General features: G+C 40.3%; 1 protein-coding gene across 1 annotated transcript in view; it reads left to right on the forward strand.

The window, feature by feature from the left end:
• Nucleotides 1–8063: 8063 nt before the first annotated feature.
• Nucleotides 8064–18929, forward strand: part of LOC108675032 (low-density lipoprotein receptor-related protein 1) — an 83631-nt gene continuing 72765 nt past the window's right edge. The window contains exons 1-11 of the mRNA XM_047883378.1: nt 8064–8082; nt 8502–8633; nt 10358–10486; nt 11999–12109; nt 12580–12705; nt 14029–14175; nt 14654–14761; nt 15727–15886; nt 16268–16377; nt 17138–17253; nt 17869–18046. Coding sequence (XP_047739334.1) covers nt 8064–8082; nt 8502–8633; nt 10358–10486; nt 11999–12109; nt 12580–12705; nt 14029–14175; nt 14654–14761; nt 15727–15886; nt 16268–16377; nt 17138–17253; nt 17869–18046 — 1336 coding nt within the window. The remainder of the gene's footprint in view (nt 8083–8501; nt 8634–10357; nt 10487–11998; nt 12110–12579; nt 12706–14028; nt 14176–14653; nt 14762–15726; nt 15887–16267; nt 16378–17137; nt 17254–17868; nt 18047–18929) is intronic.

The following is an 18929-nucleotide window of genomic DNA, read 5'->3' on the forward strand; positions in this document are numbered from 1 at the left end:
GGCCGTCTCATGTTCGGCCGTCTTGAATTCGGCCGGTTTATGTTCGGCCGTCTTAAGTTCGGCCGTGTTACGTTCGGCCGTCTTACGGTCGGCCATGTTATGTTCGGCCGTCTTACGGTCGGCCGTTTTATGACCGGCCGTCTTAAGTTCGGCCGTGTTATGTTCGGCTGTGGTATGTACGGCCGTGTTATGTTCGGCTGTGTTATGTACGGCCGTGTTATGTTCGGCTGTGTTATGTACGGCCGTGTTATGTTCGGCTGTGTTATGTACGGCCGTCTTAAGTTCGGCCGTGTTATGTTCGGCTGTGGTATGTGCGGCCGTGTTATGTGCGGCGCGCTTTACCGAGCTGTGTGGTTTTCAAGCTTATTGATGATGAGTAATGATGAGTATAATAGCGTTCTTGTCAGCTTATCTGTCTTTAGATGAACTCGCTGGAGTTGACGACCCTGTAAGCGATACAAGTGTCAGGTTATGATATCTTGAATCGAACGTTGAACTATCATCACGACAGTCATCGGCGTTATCAAGACCAAATATCGAGTGTTCAGGATATTTTTAAAGACGCTGTTTATTGTCTGTGCTGCATAGATTGTTTTCTTGAGGGTTGCACTTGAACAATTTTGTTAAAAAACATTAATCATAAAGTGATATATGATTACATATGATTGTTGCTTGTATTCGTTAGCATCATTAATTCAAGTAGTAAACTTGAATATTTTCGTTTTGACATGGATTGTATGAATATGATCCTAAATCTTTTACTACGTGAAGTCATTTATCTATGAAGAAAGTAAACTAAGGAATACTAAGGCAAGCGTTTCAATGTGCGGAAAGGCTTACCGGGCAACGTCTTGACAGTGCAGCGCTTCTAGGCCTAACACGTGACGCCTGAGAGCGTTTTGATGTGCGTGTGTTTCGTGTGGTGCGTATGTGTCGTGTGGTGCTGTGCATGTGTGTATTGTGGTGCTGTTCGTGTGTGTCGTGTGCTGCTGTTCGTATGTGTCGTGTGGTGCTGTTCGTATGTGTCGTGTGGTGCTGTTCGTGTGTGTCGTGTGGTGCTGTTCGTGTGTGTCGTGTGGTGCTGTTCGTGTGTGTCGTGTTGTGCTGTTCGTGTGTCTTGTGTAGATGTGCGTGAAAAGAAGTCACACACTGTCGACGAGATTGTATGTAGCTTATGAAGGTCATATGCGATTTCGTGGAGGCAACGTTTGGTTTCGAGTAAAGAACGTTCGACTTAGTCGAGGCAACGTTTGACTCCATCCTAATAACGATTGGCTTCGTGGAGGCAACGTTTGACTCCATCCAGATAACGATTGTCTTCGTGGAGGTCACGTTTGGCTTTGTACACGAAATCTTGTGCATTGGAAGAGTATTCGTGGCTGTGCTGGAGTTTGATGTAACGCAAGCATATATACCTTTTGTATCCTTTCATATCGACGCTCAAACGTCGATATTACGGTTGATTTGAAGATATTATTTAAAGGTGTGCGTTCAGAATTCATCAACTGTGAACCAAACACGTCCTTGACAGGCAAGCGTTATTAAATTAAAACGTCCTCTGCCCCACTCGGCCGTACTTGCCCTAAGTGTCGTCCGGTCACATGCTATCAGCTCTGCCATGATAAAGGCTCAATAGATATTTCAAGTAATGATTATGCTAGTATAATATCTAATACAAATTTTCTGCTAATCCCCTTTCATAAGATGGACTCGAATAAATGTGAGTAATAAATTTTCTGGGTCTGTCGATGATAATATATCAGAAGATATCATGCAATATCTTCTGAGCTCTTACATGATAAAGGCCCAGAAGATATTGCAAATAGTGATTCTTCTAGTAAAATAAATAATAAAATTTTCAAGCTAATCCCCTTTCATAAGATGGACTCGAATAAATGTGAGTTGCGAAAGCGACACTTGTGAGCATCGAAGTGTAGGTTTTTATTACCATGAACTCTGTGATGGACTCTTTATTCTGTTGAGTTATGACACTCAATTCTCATTGCTGGGATATTTTTTGCGTCGAACATTACTGAAGTAATGAATGACTTAACGAAGCCTATTTTGAAGACTTCTCTAGGTCAGCGCGTCGATGACATGAAGTAACTTCTTAAGGTCAACTGAAGTGAAAGTCATTCTGCACCGCTCCTTCGGCTCAATTTTTCTGTGGCGTGCAAGAATGAAACCACGATTCATTTGGTCTGTGTTCTCTAAATAAATTAATTATGTGGATTAATTCGACAACACTGGATGAATAAATCTTATGAAATGAATGAGGTTACTTTTTTCATAAAATTTTGTAATTTTAGTTCTCCAGATGAAATCAGTCAATATTTAGTATTTATCGTTTAGAATAACAGCGTGAATAAATGATAATTTTATAAACGATACGAAATACAAATTGATCGCAAGTGTAATTGCTGCGATCCAAATTTCGTCATGCAACAATAAATACAATTATTTATTTACATTCAAACAGACGAGTGTTCCAAACTGATATTTTTTAGTTGCTATTATTTGGAAATTGTATTCAGGTTAGAATCCCAACGTAATTGGGTTTGTGCGAGCTTTGCGTGTTTTTATTTTTATATCAAACAATTCATTCAAGCATTTTCGAGGCTTCCGATGTGGCAGAGATAAGTGTGAATTTTTTTAACTCACCTAGACTGCTTTCCCATCCCAGCGGTATATATATTTGGCGATGCGTGCAAGTAGCAAAGTAAAGACCGAGTGCATTGCGTGAGTTTAGTCCGTTACCTTTAGGCTATGCATTATGTGCTCTATATTGTCTAAACCACAACGCGAGCGACATTGCAGGCTGCTGAGTGCAGTGTTGGAGCACCGCGGTGTATATGCAGGCTGCTGAGTGCAGTGTTGCAGCACCGCAGTGTATATGCAGGCTGCTGCAGAGTGCAGTGTTGCAGCACCTCGGTGTATATGCAGGCTGCAGAGTGCAGTGTTGCAGCACCGCAGTGTATATGCAGTGTTGAGTGCAGCGTAGGGTGCGCCCTGCACGAGGGCGGTGAACTGCTGTGAGATTGCATTACTGGCGCCAAGTTCGACAAGCTGACGATCTCGTGCACTGAGATGTGAGAGAGTCAACTGAACTGGTCACACCCACGACGATGGTATAACTTTAGCTCGGGTTGTACATTTTATTGCTACTTCATTCTGTCATCTAATGATCGGATTGGTGATGATTGATGAATAACATTCTTCTACACGTTATATTTAGAGATACTTCCGAATCAAAATTACGTATATTAGAAAAGAAACGTCGATCCTAGACCTTGCTTAGAACTAGTGGACAGTAACAATAAAGATGAATTTTGGTGATTTGGTTTTTGATTTGCAACGGTCTTTCAACAGCGCTTTTGACTACATCGAAGATTTTTCTTCAATTGATGTTTTAGCGCAGCACCGCGGGCACCTATACATATAATACACCGCTTGTAATTTGAATTCATTTTGGTGTTGAATGATATTTTGCTGGCGCTCAACATTTATACACCTACACAATCACTGTTTCGTCTTTGCTTCGATAGTTATTATGCTGCTCTAACAGCCTTTTCGTGCGTACGATGCAATCATCGTGGGGGCTCTAATTTTACGATAACATACACGTATTTGACGTGCTCAAATTGCACATCTAATGAGTCGTACTAAACATTGTATCATGTACAGTTCTATACACATCTTTGCAGTTGTTTAGTGCACCGCATACCATGAATGTTTTGCCACTGGCTTTTTCTCAGCCCCTGCAATACAGGCTTCGGCTTCGCAAGGCCGGCGGGCATCAAGGCTAAACGAACCAGTTTGTGTGTCATGCTTATGACCTGCTAGCTGAAGCCGACCGCGGCCTCTGTTGCATGCGCGTGTGGCACCCTGAGCGATCGTCTCACGTGCACTCGCTGCCTATATCGCTAATCTGGTCAATGTCTTGCTCTAGATAAGATCTCCATGTCACGTTCACGGAACCATTTTCCATTCACGACTACCGTTTACCCCGTACATGCTTGGTTAAATACGAACACTTGGTTAAAGTACGAACACTTGGTTAAAATGCCCGGCTAGGGGCTGAATGTTTGGGAAGTATATTCTGATGTTTTTTTCTCGTAGATTACTTGGTTGACTGCACAGTGAGCTATTAAGGAGCTAAATGTTAAGTGTGGAGTAACTATTGATTTTAGAATGCGATTCTGATTGAAAAGTAAAAATTATCGATCTACGCTCATTTCAAATTCTCTATTTACGCTGAAGTCGCGTTCTAGCTCCCTAAATAAGGTTGATTAAGCGCATGGTACGTGAATTGGGCGACTGACCCGCCCCTATACCATATTTAATCGTGGAAGTCTCGATCATGTTCAATTGTTCATAATTATTTGACTACGTCTGGCTTTGCGACCCTCTGTTGATCTCGTAATTCCAAATTATTTGAATAGTTCTCATTTTTACAAGTGCTATTAAACTTTCTTCTGAAATATTATTTTATTTGCCTACCATAATCGCGAGATCACGTAGTAGTTATTAGTTGACATTAGCAATAAACTAATAACTTATTTCATTTTAAGGGATTGTGTGAGGAAAAGACGAGTAGAATGTGTATATTCTGTGTCGTCCACCACGCGGGCTCTCGGTAATACGAGCCCCCGTTCCTTCACACAACTGACGTCTCTTGCTCGCTCTAATGCTGCCATTGCCAACACTGAGCTCTCTTTTCATGATGTCCTGACACCCCTAATATGCCACGCTCACCATGAATTGAACGGCAGCTTCTATATGTGCCTTGTGTCGCGCTTAGCGACCGCGCGCCATAGCTGAATTTAGTCTCTGCTCCCACACCCCACACGGAGCCAGTGGGGAGAGATAAGTAAGAAATGATAGCGCAGTTCTGAATTCAGTTGCCCATCAATTTGTTCTTAGTTCAACTATAGTATTTATTCGTGGTCATCACGGAACTTGTGAGCACCAGTTGAATACTGAATATACGCGGTCCTTGATGTTACGTAACCTGCACATTGAAGGGCAATAATTGACTATCACCGCTACGGTTCCAATGTATATTACTAAGGGTGATATTTTCTTAAATCTGCTACTGGATGATAACATCAATATACATGAATCACTAGAGTTATGTATTGTTATCAGTGTAAATTAAGTACGGGTATTCTCGATGCAGTATATGTACGAAGCCCCATATAGAGCCGAAAAAAGAACGTCTTCCACCTATACAAGACTGATATGGCTTACAAGTTGATAAGTTGTTGAGTCTGCGGTCTATACTGGAGGACACGCGCTCAATTGGTTGCAGGTCGTGTGCACAGTTTTACGAAACTTTTTGCTGATCCCAGTTAATTAACTCGTTTATCGAAGAATAATCAGAAAGATACTAGGCATGTACTCGAATAAGTCATCTGTTGTTTTCGGACGTGAAACAGGATTTTGTGGACTAGTTTTTAGAAAGCGGGAGTGTAGTCCAGCAGGTTTCTATTTAGCAAATGTGCATTGGTTTTCATTGAAAGCTTCGTTGCTCATGTCTCCAGTGACTCGCAAAGTTCTCTATGTATAAAATCTTGTCCTTATAATTCTCATTTTGCAATGTATCAATATATTTTTATTCCGAGTCTTACTAATTATCATTAAATTAAAATTGAATTATGTATGACATTTTAAAATAATTTCAAGTGACGCTGATGCCTGATGAATGTGTCGAATGCATGAACAATTTTATTTCAAGCTTCGTTTGACGAATCTCCAGCTCACAAGGTTTGCGTACCGCGTAGTTAACACATTGCTCATGTATCTATTTCTGCAGGTTATTTTTAGAAGTTTATTAAATGAGCCACAAAACACTAACAATTTAATTAATTTATTTCAAGCTTCGTTTGACGTATCTCCATATATAGCTCACAAGGTTTGCGTGCCGTGCAGTGATTGCCTCATGTCTCAATTTCTGTAGCTTATTTTAGAAGTTTATTAAGTGAGCCACAAAAACTTAACAATTAACTGTACATCACAGAGGGCAGCGATGGTGTAGAGGGACTGCGGTGTCGGTTCATTAAGTGAGCCACAAAACCCTAACAATTAACTGTACATTACAGAGGGCAGCGATGGTGTAGAGGGACTGCGGTGTCGGTTCATTAAGTGAGCCACAAAACCCTAACAATTAACTGTACATTACAGAGGGCAGCGATGGTGTAGAGGGACTGCGGTGTCGGTTCATTAAGTGAGCCACAAAACCCTAACAATTAACTGTACATTACAGAGGGCAGCGATGGTGTAGAGGGACTGCGGTGTCGGTTCATTAAGTGAGCCACAAAACCCTAACAATTAACTGTACATTACAGAGGGCAGCGATGGTGTAGAGGGACTGCGGTGTCGGTNCATGTGTTAATCTGTGTCTCATGTGTTCATCTATGTCTTATGTGTTCTATGTCTTTTGTGTTCTTCTATGTCTCATGTGTTCTATGTCTTTTGTGTTCTTCTATGTCTCATGTGTTCTTCTATGTCTCATGTGTTCTATGTCTTTTGTGTTCTTCTATGTCTCATGTGTTCTTCTATGTCTCATGTGTTCTATGTCTTTTGTGTTCTTCTATGTCTCATGTGTTCTTCTATGTCACAAGTGTTCTTCTATGTCTTATGTGATCTTCTATGTCTTATGTGTTCTTCTATGTCTCTTATGTTCTTCTATGTCTTAGATGTTCTTCTATGTCTTATGTGTTCTTCTATGTCTCTTATGTTCTTCTATGTCTTATGTATTATTGTGTTATTTTTTTTCGTCTGGCGAACATTCCACTTGCCGCTAGTAGGCAGTGATTACTTCTGTGCCATCTGTGTTTTATCTGACGAACATTTCACTTGCCATTATATAGTGGCCACTGGGCAGTGGTTGTTTCATTTCATTGTGTTGTATGGCAACACTTAACTCGTCACATGTCACTAGGACTAATTTAAAATTAAAGAAAACATCAATTAAAATCATCCTATCATCATCGGAAATGTTTCAGAGACCAGCTCCATTATCATTTAAAAAGTTCGAGATTTTATGTGATGGTGATTAGGTGTATTTCCCCTGATGTATTCTTCGCTTCCAAAATTTTATTGAGCTTGCAATTTAAGCAGACATGAGTTCAATCAGGAAAAAAAATTATTTCAAAACGTCTCACAATTGTATGATTTCACACGCCTTCTTTACATATGCCAACAAAATATCAGATTAGTTCTTGCTGTAAATGCATTTCGAAATTAACTTCAATGTTATATCTATTGGTTGTGAAAAATTTGTCTATTGAAGTATTAAAAAGTCCTTTGAACTCAGTTGTCTATAAATCTGAAGTTAATTGATATATCGTAATTTTATACCTGGTAGCTTCATGTGTAGATGGTACGCTGGTTGACACGACCTCTCATTCTGTGACCTGATAGAGTTGATAAAATATATATTGATAAAATTGTATTGATAAAATTGATGAATTGATGAATTTGATAAAATTTATTGATATATTGTAATATTATACCTTGTAGCTTCATGTGTAGATGGTACGCTGGTTGACACGACCTCGCAATTCTATTGACCTGATAGAATTTACTCCTTATGACCTGACCGCCTAAATTCTATCGATGGTGACACCGTTCATGGCAGTTAGTCGTAGTACCTGTAGGAACGTTGCACCTGTCATTGCCTCGACTGGTTTTTATGCAATAATTTATACCCGATCGTTGCGTGTTCAGGTCATTGCATAACCTTTCAAAACCTTTCTTTATTGTGATTCTTAAATAGCCTATGAAATAACGTGCACTTGTGAACAACGTTTGAACGTAATTATAGGTTCATTAACTCCGGGCTAATTGTTGTAACACGTATGTTGATTCTATGTTGGACGCTGAATCGCATCCATAACGCTGGTTTTACACCATACTGCCGGGCACGGGCCAGTCAACATTCTTTAATGCATTTCTATAAAAGCATTCACACCAGCCGTGTATGGCACCTGCCATGCCCATGGTGTGGATTCTTCCATGGAAATTCATTAAAGAATTTTGGACTGAACCGTGACTGGCATATGCCTGCATGGCAGTCTGGTGTGAACCCGGACTAATGATGTTATTTTAAACGCATGAACCCGAACGTCACATGCATGCTTTATCGTGCAGCAATTTTTAATATCAATTAAGATTAGCCTTCGTATTTAAGCAATATCAATTAAGATTAGCCTCCGTATTTTACCATTCAATTTAAAGCTATGCTATATCTAGCACTGGTGTATCATAATTTTTTTACGACTTTGTGAAAGAACGTTACATTCTAAGAATATTTTAATTTAGATTGATGAATTTGATAAATTTTCCATGGTTTCCTCATAATCATCGTAAACAGCAGTGTAATAACTATGCTGAATTGCTGATAATTGTTATTAACTTTTGCTTAACAATAAAAGCGGAAATATGTATGTGTACTAACTTATTGTTAACAATAAAAGCGTAAACATGTACATGTGCAGCTCGCAGGGAGACTTGCTCCTCCGACGCGTTCAAGTGCGCGACAAGCGGCGAGTGTATCCCGCAGGCTTGGGTGTGTGACGGACAGCCTGACTGTGGCAGAGATGACCTCTCCGACGAGCATCGCGACACATGTCAGTATTATCTTCTATTATTATTTTAAATACTTGCTTATAATGACATTTCTCTGTCTTATGTAAGTTATGTAAAATTCTTATTGTAAATAGTCGTGTAAGACTTCATACTCTGTAAGACCTGTCCGACGAGCATCGCGATACATGTCAGTATTACCTTCAATTCTTATTTCAAATAGTTGTTTATAATGCCCTCTGTCTTATGTAATAATTAAGTTATGTAAAATTTTTATTGTAAATAGTCTGTAAGACTTCATACTCTGTATGACCTCTCCGACGAGCACCGTGACACATGTCAGTATTAACTTCAATTATTATTTCAAATAGTTGTTTATAATGCCCTCTGTCATATGTAATAAGTTATGTAAAATTCTTATTGTAAATAGTCACGTAAGACTTCATACTCTGTAAGACCTCTTCGACGAGCATCGTGATACATGTCAGTATTACCTTCAATTCTTATTTTAAATACTTGTTTATAATGACATCTGTCTGTCTTATGTGAAATTTTTATTATAAATAGTCTGGGAAGACTTCATGCTCGGTAATTGTTTGATGATTTGTGTTATATATACTTGCTTCTAATTCGCGGCACATTTGCCAATTCACGAAAAAAAAAAACAAATATTAAGTTTCTGTCTGTCAGTTCATTTTCAATCGTTTCTTGATAATTTCTTGCATGGTTCGCTTCTAATTCGCGACGCCTCTCTGATTATTTTCTCTTATTAAAGATGAAGTTGTTAAGATGTTTTTCATATAACACATTTTATTTCGTTCCATCCTTCCTTTTCGTTCGTCTTCTTGAGATTATAACGTTATTCCTTCCTAACGTTCTTTCCTTTCTATATTATATTAGATTATATATTCTAGATTATAACGTTCTTTCCTTTCTATACCTTCCACCCTATATGAAGCATTTTATATTGATAATTGTGCAATGATATAGAGACCCTTAATCTCATGAGTTCATTGTGGCTGGCTTATGGCGCAAGATAATTTCAACATTTCTGCAGCGCTATTGAAAGCACGGGAACTATTTTATTATTCCAAACTTGAGGTATCGTAGCAGCTATATTGCCATGCTGTACGTAAAGTGAATTATGCATGATTTTGAATGAACAACAATTTTCCTGTATAAAGTATTGTTTTTACACTCTATGAGCCCGGGCAGTAACGATTTATTCTCTCAATTTACGATAAAAGAGGGAAATGACGATTGCATTAGTTGATTTGTATTTTTATCCATACATTTCTTTTTGTTCTGTTTCAATATATTGTATCCGCGAGTATAATTTACATCTCACGAAGATTCACTGCAATAAATGACAATTTCATCTTGAGATGGTTTTTCTTACACTGTGTCGCAGTTTTTTCCTCATTGATTGCTGTGTTGTGCTGCAGGTGCGCTGTTCACCGTATTTATCACTGTATTGTGCTGCAGGTGCGCTGTTCACCGTATTTATCACTGTATTGTGCTGCAGGTGCGCTGTTTACCGTATTTATTGTGCTGCAGGTGCTACTAACAACACGTGTCCTGCTAACCACCGTATTTATCACGGTATTGTGCTGCAGGTGGCTGTTCACCGTAATTATCACCGTATTTACCACTGTATTGTGCTGCAGGTGCGCTGTTCACCGTATTTATTACTGTATTGTGCTGCAGGTGCTACTAACAACACGTGTCCCGCTAATCACCATATTTATACCCCTGTATTGTGCTGCAGGTGCTACTAACAACACATGTCCCGCTAACACGTACCACTGCGACGACCTGCTCGCCTGCGTGCCCCTGAGCAGCGTCTGCAACTCACACCCCGACTGCCAGGACGGCTCAGACGAGGGCTCCTTCTGTGGTAAGTCTGGCTCTCGAGTGCGCATCTTATTCATACTTTATTCTATTAATATTAATGAATTATTATCAATAGTAGGACAGCTTTTATGGTTACGTTCTTACAGGGTTGGCAATGATTAAATCAAAATGATTAAATCATGTGATTAAATCACTTGATTTTTTTTATAAAAAAAATCATGATTTTTTTTATTTTTTAGATTTTTTTGATTTTTTTCACATATTTAAATATATTGAGTGGCAGTTTTCAATTTATATTGAGGTATTGTTATTCATGGTTTAGTATAAATGTACTATGAATGACCAATTGTTATATAAACTTGTTACCTTTAGTGTGTATTAGATTCCAATAAATTGAATGTTTTTGGTACTACAGAGGCATCAAGTGGGCAATTAATACATTGTATGTAGCTACCCTATCGAAACTTTTATTCCTGTCAGCCGCTGGCACAAGGACGCCCCAAATTCTTGTTACGGTGTAAATTAGAAGCTCTATGTCCGCTTTAGGTTCCGGTTGCCGGAGCGAAATAAGCGCCGAAATGGAATCTTGTGAAATTACCCGTCGAGCTTGGGGCTGTCTCTTATACACNATGGTGGCCTGACCAGCCACTGATTTCGTGTGTCATTTGACCCTTATATTTTTTTCCACGAAACTACTCAAAATAGCTCCTATTTGGCGGCTAAATAGAAGAGGCGGCCATTTCGCATCTGATTCATCTCTAATCCGAGAGTCGCAACCGAAATCGGAAGGATAGCCGCGCGTAAATTTTGACAGGGTAGCAGCTTAGCGAATTCTTATAAGGCTATAAATAATCTTTAACTATTTGACTATTTGTTATATATTGATTACAATAGGTATACAATTTAATTGTCTCTTATCCAAAAAAATGGTTATTATCCAAAAAATTATGAAAATTAATTAAAAATATTATGACTGGCTGAATAATTAAGTTATGTCCAATTATCATTATTATAGCACTATATCATCTAAATAACTTCAATAATTAAGTATGAATGGCATGACACGCTGCACGTTTTAGGTGTAATTTATGAGGATGCAAGCATTTATAAATATTTGAATTTTGATCATCTATTGACATTCTCTTAACTAACCATCAATTCTGAGCCTATCTAACTTTTGGATTGGATTTACCCGATCTTAATTGGCTAATATGGAGAAATAAATTCAAATATGGCTCTTTAGGCTCAAATTTATTTGTGGTGATGAAGTGAAAAATTATCCCAATAAATGCAATGTGCCAACTTAACTCTACAATCATTGTCAACCAGTATGAGCTGCTCGTTCATACGGTAACACATCTGATTGGTAAATTCATGCCTTCTTTCTTTCAATATCATGTCTGTTATTATCATTTGTACACCACAAAGCTTTACAACAAGGGATGACAATGGTATCTTAAGATTAGTTTCTTAGACTGTGTTGGTCTAAAACTGGAAAAAAGCCCTTCAATGACAATGCATGTTTTCTTCAGATCTAAAACCCTGTTTTGTGCAGACTTGAAACCCTGTTCAGCGATGCACTGCCACCACAACTGCACGTCAACACCTTCAGGAGGCCAGTGCTACTGCCCCTACGGCCAGAAGCCCGTGGGCGACGCCTGCGAAGGTCTGATTTATTTTCAGATGAAAAAATGTTTTTTTAGGCCAATCGTGTTTGTCGTTTGCTGATGCTAAAGTTTTCTGGAAGCGTCAAAATGCGTCTTTGTAATTCATTGTTTCTTCTTTAGATGTTGTGCATACAAAATAAAATAAATTATGTCTGAAGTATTTTTGAAACTATCAGCACGGTGTAACTGTAAATTATTCCAAAATATTCGTTTTTATTTGCCAAATTGTTTGAAATTACTGTAAATTAAACTTCATTAAGCTTAATGCTTCCTCTTATTTGTCAAGTTATAAGTTTGTTTGAAATTACTGTGAATTAAATATCATTAAGCTTAATACTTCCTCTTATTTGTCAATGTTTGAAATTACTGTGAATTAAATATTATTAAACGTAATGCTTCCTCTTATATATCAAGCTATAAGTTTCCTGGCAACCATCCCTCATCTCCACGACTTGCGTTCTCTGTGCAGCGATGAACATGTGTGAGGTGGAGGGTACGTGCGACCAGCTCTGCAGCGTCCACGACGCCCACCACCGCTGCTCCTGCGTACCCGGCTACACGCTCCTCGAGGGCCGCCGCTGCGCTGCCGTCAACGGTCAGTCTCGCCCCAGAGGCTGCGCGGCGGCCGCTGCGCTGCCGTCAACGGTCAGTCTCGCCCCAGAGGCTGCGCGGCGGCCGCTGCGCTGCCGTCAACGGTCAGTCTCGCCCCAGAGGCTGCGCGGCGGCCGCTGCGCTGCCGTCAACGGTCAGTCTCGCCCCAGAGGCTGCGCAGCGGCTGCTGCGCTGCCGTCAACGGTCAGTCTCGCCCCAGAGGCTGTGCAGCGGCTGCTGCGCTGCCGTCAACGGTCAGTCTCGCCCCAGAGGCTGCGCAGCGGCTGCTGCGCTGCCGTCAACGGTCAGTCTCGCCCTAGAGGCTACGCGGCGGCTGCTGCGCTGCCGTCAACGGTCAGTCTGTAGGCCGCATATGCTAGGCAATTTTGCATGAATTGCTTCCGTTGCTCGAGAGAATTTGACTTACAAGCGTCGTTAGCCCACTGCGGCTTGAAGTTCCTTAGTATCCTTAGTATTTGTTTGGGGCGTACTGTCCCAGTCCCAGGCCACGATGGATCGCCGCCTTTGGTTATCGTTCATCCGCCCTCATTTGGGCCACCTGATGCACGATGCTGTTGCTTGCTTCTCGCCGCTGGTAGTGTTATTGCAGGGGAGGTTGATCTGAGATTGTGCTCAGGAACACGTCTAGTTGTCTCTTTGTTCGTGTCTCTTTGGTGATTTTGGACAGCGCTTTTTCAGGTTCTACGTTATGGATGTAATTTTTGATCTTTATTTACTGTTCAGGTTAAAAGATATTGAGTGTTTACTAACTTCAGCGAATAATGATTACTGTTACAAAAAATGTCTATTATCTATTGATACCACTTTCGATAAGGTTCTAAAATTAACATTTCATTTTTGGTTGTTAGAAATTAAACTCATCGAATTGAAAGAAGAAGCATTTATAGTAGGGAGTTTAAAAGTGCAAATTTGCTTTACAGCTATAATTGTTTTCACCAAAATACTTTCTTATCCATTGAACTGAATTTCACGAATCTTCTAACTTAACCAATTGCTACACCGTTTCAAGTATTTGTTAACAGCAAGCGAAAATTTTCGAAGCCCTTATATATATTTGAGCTCTTGCCATTTCGATATCAAAAACCCTATACTTGAGCTCGTGACATTTGCATATCAAAACCCTACACTTGAGCCCCTGGCATTTGCATATCAAAACCCTCCACTTGATCTCCTGCCATTTGCGTATCAAAAACCCTACACTTGAGCCCCTAGCATTTGCATATCAAAACCCCTACACTTGAGCCCCTAGCATTTGCATATCAAAACCCTACTCTTGAGCCCCTGGCATATGGCATGCGCCTTGCAGAGCCTGAAGGTGCACCGGCGCTGCTGTTGTATGGCAGCGCCACGGCTCTGGAGGAACTCTACCTCAACGGCTCTGGTGTCTTCGGCCACTCGCTCAGCAAGCGCGTCGCCGTGTCAACCCTTGACTACGTCTACAGCAACAGAACAGGTGAGCAGTAAACTGATCTTATTCTAGACGTTGCTTCCTTTCATTCCAGTTACAAATTATTCACGGCTTACCTTAGTGCACAGAGCACAATAAATCTAAAAATGACATTTTATGCTTGAATTTTATTTTTGTTTCGTGATTCGACTTCGGTCGTCTTGTAGCTCTGCAAGTCCGTGCTAACTAAGAAGAAGCGAAAAAATTATTTAATATTGAGGAATTATGTCAAACAGTATAATGCTTCGTCGATTTTGTTATAACCTTTTAAAGTTATCGGCGTTGCCGTCAACGGTCGGTCTCGCCCCATACGCTGCACGGCGGTCGCTGCGCTGCCATCAATGCAATTTTAGTATTTTATAAAAATTGCATTGCTCTGCTATCAATGCAATTTTAGTATTTTATAAAAATTGCATTGCGATGCTATCAATGCAATTTTGTAATGTAATCTGTAAATTATTTGAGCGTGTGTCGTTTCCATCAGTGTGCTGGGTGAACCCTGGACTGGACCTGGCGGTGATGGAGTGCGCTCATCTCGACAACCTGGAGCGTCACTGGAAGCTCGGCCATCCACCGCACTACCAGCTCGACTGTGAGCTGCGAGCGTCTCTTTAATATTTATTTTATTNTATGCTGCAATTAGTTCTCTATGCTGCAATTAGTTCTCTATGCTGCAATTAGTTCTCTATGCTGCTATTAGTTCTCTATGCTGCTATTAGTTCTCTATGCTGTAGCTTATGCACGCGGCTAACAAGAAATTACACTATAATTTTTTTCGTAACATCTAGGATTTGAAAGCTGACAATTTTGATATCTATAATAAATCACTACATACGGGGTACTAAAATTTACTATTAACAGTTAGATTAAAACGTAATATTGTCAATCGTTGACAATATTTGATTTTCTTCAACTGTCATAATTCTCTTTGGAATCTCCAAACTACGACTATTAGTCACTGATTGTTGCCAATAATCTAGTAGCCATGTCAATTAATGTTTAGGTGTCTTCTGACTAATAAATCTCTGCCCCAATAATCCTATAGCCATGGAGATTACTTTCTTGTATCATTTGGATAACAAATCCCTGTCCCAATAATCCTATAGCAATGTAGATTAATTTCTTGTGTCTTCTGACTAACAAATCCCTGCCCCAATAATCCTGTAGCCATGAAGATTAATTTCTTGTGTCTTCTGACTAATAAATCTTTGCCCCAATAATCCTCTAGTCATGGAGATTAATTTCTTGTGTCTTTTGAAGACCAGCTCCCTGTTACAAGATGCCATTAACTCTCTCGTTGATCAGATTTTCTTCAAATTTCAATTCTCTTTGGAATCTCCAGACTACGACTATGAATCATTCATTGTTGCCAATAATCCTGTAGTCATGGAGACTAATTTCTTGCGCCTTCTGACTAATAAATCTCTGCCCCAATAATCCCATAGCAATGTAGATTAATTTCTTGTGTATTTTTACCAATAAATCCCTGCCCCAATAATCCTCTAGCCATGAAGATTAATTTCTTATGTCTCTCTTTCGTTGTTTGTGGCCCGACAGACGCGAAGCAAATAGCCGTGGAGTGGGTGACCGGCAACTGGTATGTCTTGGACCGACGAGAGTTTATCTTCGTATGCACGTCCTCGCTCTCCACGTGCGTTACCATCGTCGACAGCTTCGTCAACAAGCCCCAGAGCATCGCTGTCGATCCTGCCCAAGGGTTAGAGCCATTCCTGTCTTTGATTTTCTTTTGAAGAATGATAGATAAGGATACCGATTAGGACATTTTTCTATGTATTGACGGATGATGAATGGGGATATTGATTATCGATGCATATTTCAGTAATGTCGATAATAATTTTCACTGGGACCACATGAAATCCGGGCGATGCATCTACGATTTTCTGTACTGTATTTGAACTGGCAAATCAACGCATTCAGCTTTCAATAAAAATTCAGGCAATAATTCTCTACAAAAAAGTTAGTCTGAACGAAGACCGCTCAGATGCGATGTTGACCGCCGTTCACAGACTGCACCAGATAACTTTAATGAAGCCCTGCAGTATATATTGGAGTTAATTAATAAATTTTGTATTCACAGGTTCCTGTTCTTCAGCGGCTACGGTACGCTGCCTCCTAAAATTGAGCGCACGTTCTTGGATGGATCAAATCGTACAGAAATTGTTACCAAGAAGCTCGTCTACCCGTCGGGTGAGTAACTCGTCAGGAAAATGTGTTAGGGCTTTAACCCTCTACCGCCGTATGTCACTCTCCGTGCACATAACTTTCAACTTAAATTATACGTAAACTATTGAGTGTAGCAACCTGTGGACGTTTGTACGCAACAGAGAACATTTTAAAGTTGTCGTACGTGGCTGCAACCATCAGTGCAAGTCATTTTGCGCTCACTAGAACGTATCCTTTTTGGGAAGTAGGCGCGTGACAATATTGCTCCGGTTACTCATGTCAGGCGGTAGAGGGTTAAGCGAGATGATGATTGATCAATTCTCCAACGTGTGTCATGCTAAATTAATTCCTGGAGAAGATTTCTCAAGTTCAGACGTCATCCTTAATTTTATTTAACTATTAATACTATTATCATATATACCTATTAAACCTATTAAAATAACTGCAATTACGTCTTATGAGCTCACTAATTTCCATCCCTGGAGAATTAATACTTACATGAGGCAATTGGCATCTCTAGAGCAGGGATTTCCAGCTAAAATTTCGAAAATTCTACCAGTAGGAAGACATACATTTATTTTAATCACGAAGCCAAAGAGAAACGTTCGGGAACATTATGGCCGATTAACTGTTTTGATTAACTCACAAATGTATTAATCCTGCGCGACGCATGCAATGCAAGTGATTCGTGCAAGCTTGTATTTGTTCTGATCAAACGTTAATATAACCGTCAATCACCTAATCTTTCATCCATAGAAACTATAATATTATAACTTGACATCAGGCATCACGCTGGACTACGCTAAGAAGCAGCTGTATTGGGTGGACTTCTACCTCGGTCACCTCGCCAGGGTTGACTACGACGGTGAACACCGCAAGACAATCACAACCTTCATGAAGGTATTCATGTTATAGCAGCGTCCTTATAAACCTTATGCGTATCATCTTAATAGTCTACACATTTAGTAATTATAGTTACTTTTTAGCGCATTTTCTCATTTATGGAAAAAAGGCCCTACTGCGCTCGTCATGTCCGTCCGTGACTTCACGTTTTCGTCGACGAGAAAATTCGCTCTCTGTCTCTCACTGCAGTGAGTACTGAGCTAAATTTTTTTCTGTTGGGTTCATTCCTGGCATCAATTCCGCTATTGTGATCCCACATGATCAATGTGGGATCAATGAAGTAATGAAGACACAAAGCCGTTGAGTCTTCATTACGCTTCTTGTGCTTCAATCATGATCATTACTAGCTAATAGTCTAATTACCATATTGATGATTAAAAGTTCCGTTTTGTTTTCCTTCTATACCTACTTCATTATTCTTGATCGAACTAACTTTTGTATTGCAGGATGACAGGCCGCACTGGCTCACGACATACCAGTAATCACGGTTACAGCGTTCATGCCTCACAGTTACAGCGTTCATGCCTCACAGTTACAGCGTTCATGCCTCACAGTTACAGCGTTCATACCTCACAGTTACAAAATAATTTACAAGAAACGTTTGCATTGCAGGACGACAGGCCGCACTGGCTGACGATGTTCGAGCGCACGTTGTACGTGCTGAGCGAGCAGAACAACGGCGGCCTTAAGAGCGTAGACTTGGACGGCCACCGCCGCCCTGTGCCCATGAAGACAGACCTCGAGTCCAGCAACGTCATCACTGTCGTGCATCGCCAGCGCCAACCTCATGGTACGCTGTGATGAAAATTACCGATGATATCATGGTCAGATGTGATGAAAATTATCGGTGATATCACGGTCAGCTGTGATGAAAATAAACTCGATATGTTTCGTAGCGCGCCTTCTGACGCGTGTCCAATCAAACAGCGATACAGTGGGGAAAATAAGTATTTAGTCAGTCACAAATTGTGGAAGTTCTCCTACTTAAAATGATGAGAGAGGCCTGCAATTGACATCATAGGTAGATCTCAATTATGAGAGACAAATTGTGAAAAAAAATTTGAGAAAATCATTTGTCGCACCCAAAGATGTTATTTGCAAATGATGGTGGAAAATAAGTATTTGGTCACCTACAAACAATCAAGATTTCTAGCCGTCACAGACCTGTAACTTCTTTTTTCAAGAGACTTCACTATCCCCCATTCATTAACTGTATTAATGGAACCTGTTTGAAGTCGTTAACTGTATAAAAGACACCTGCCCACGACCTCTAACAGTCACACTCGAAACTCCTGTATGGTGAAGACGAAACGAAACTCCACTATGGTGAAGACGAAGGAGCTGTTGTAGGACATCAGAAACCGAATTATAGACCTGCACCAGGCTGGGAAGACTGAATCCGCAAGAGGCAAGCAGCTTGGTGTGAAGAAATCTTCTGTGGGAGCAATAATTAGAAAATGGAAGACCTACAAGACCACTACTAATCTCCCTCGATCTGGAGCTCCCCACAAGATCTCAGCCCGTGGGGTCAAAACGATCACAATAACGGCGAGGAAAAATCCCAGAACCACAAGGGGGATCGAGTGAATTACCTGCTGAAAGCTGCGATCATCGTTACAAAGGCTACCATCAGCAACACACTACGATGCCAGGACCTGAGATCTTACAGTGCT

The sequence above is a fragment of the Hyalella azteca genome, unplaced genomic scaffold, assembly GCF_000764305.2.
Source record: "Hyalella azteca isolate HAZT.00-mixed unplaced genomic scaffold, Hazt_2.0.2 contig12774, whole genome shotgun sequence".
NCBI lineage: Eukaryota > Metazoa > Arthropoda > Malacostraca > Amphipoda > Hyalellidae > Hyalella > Hyalella azteca.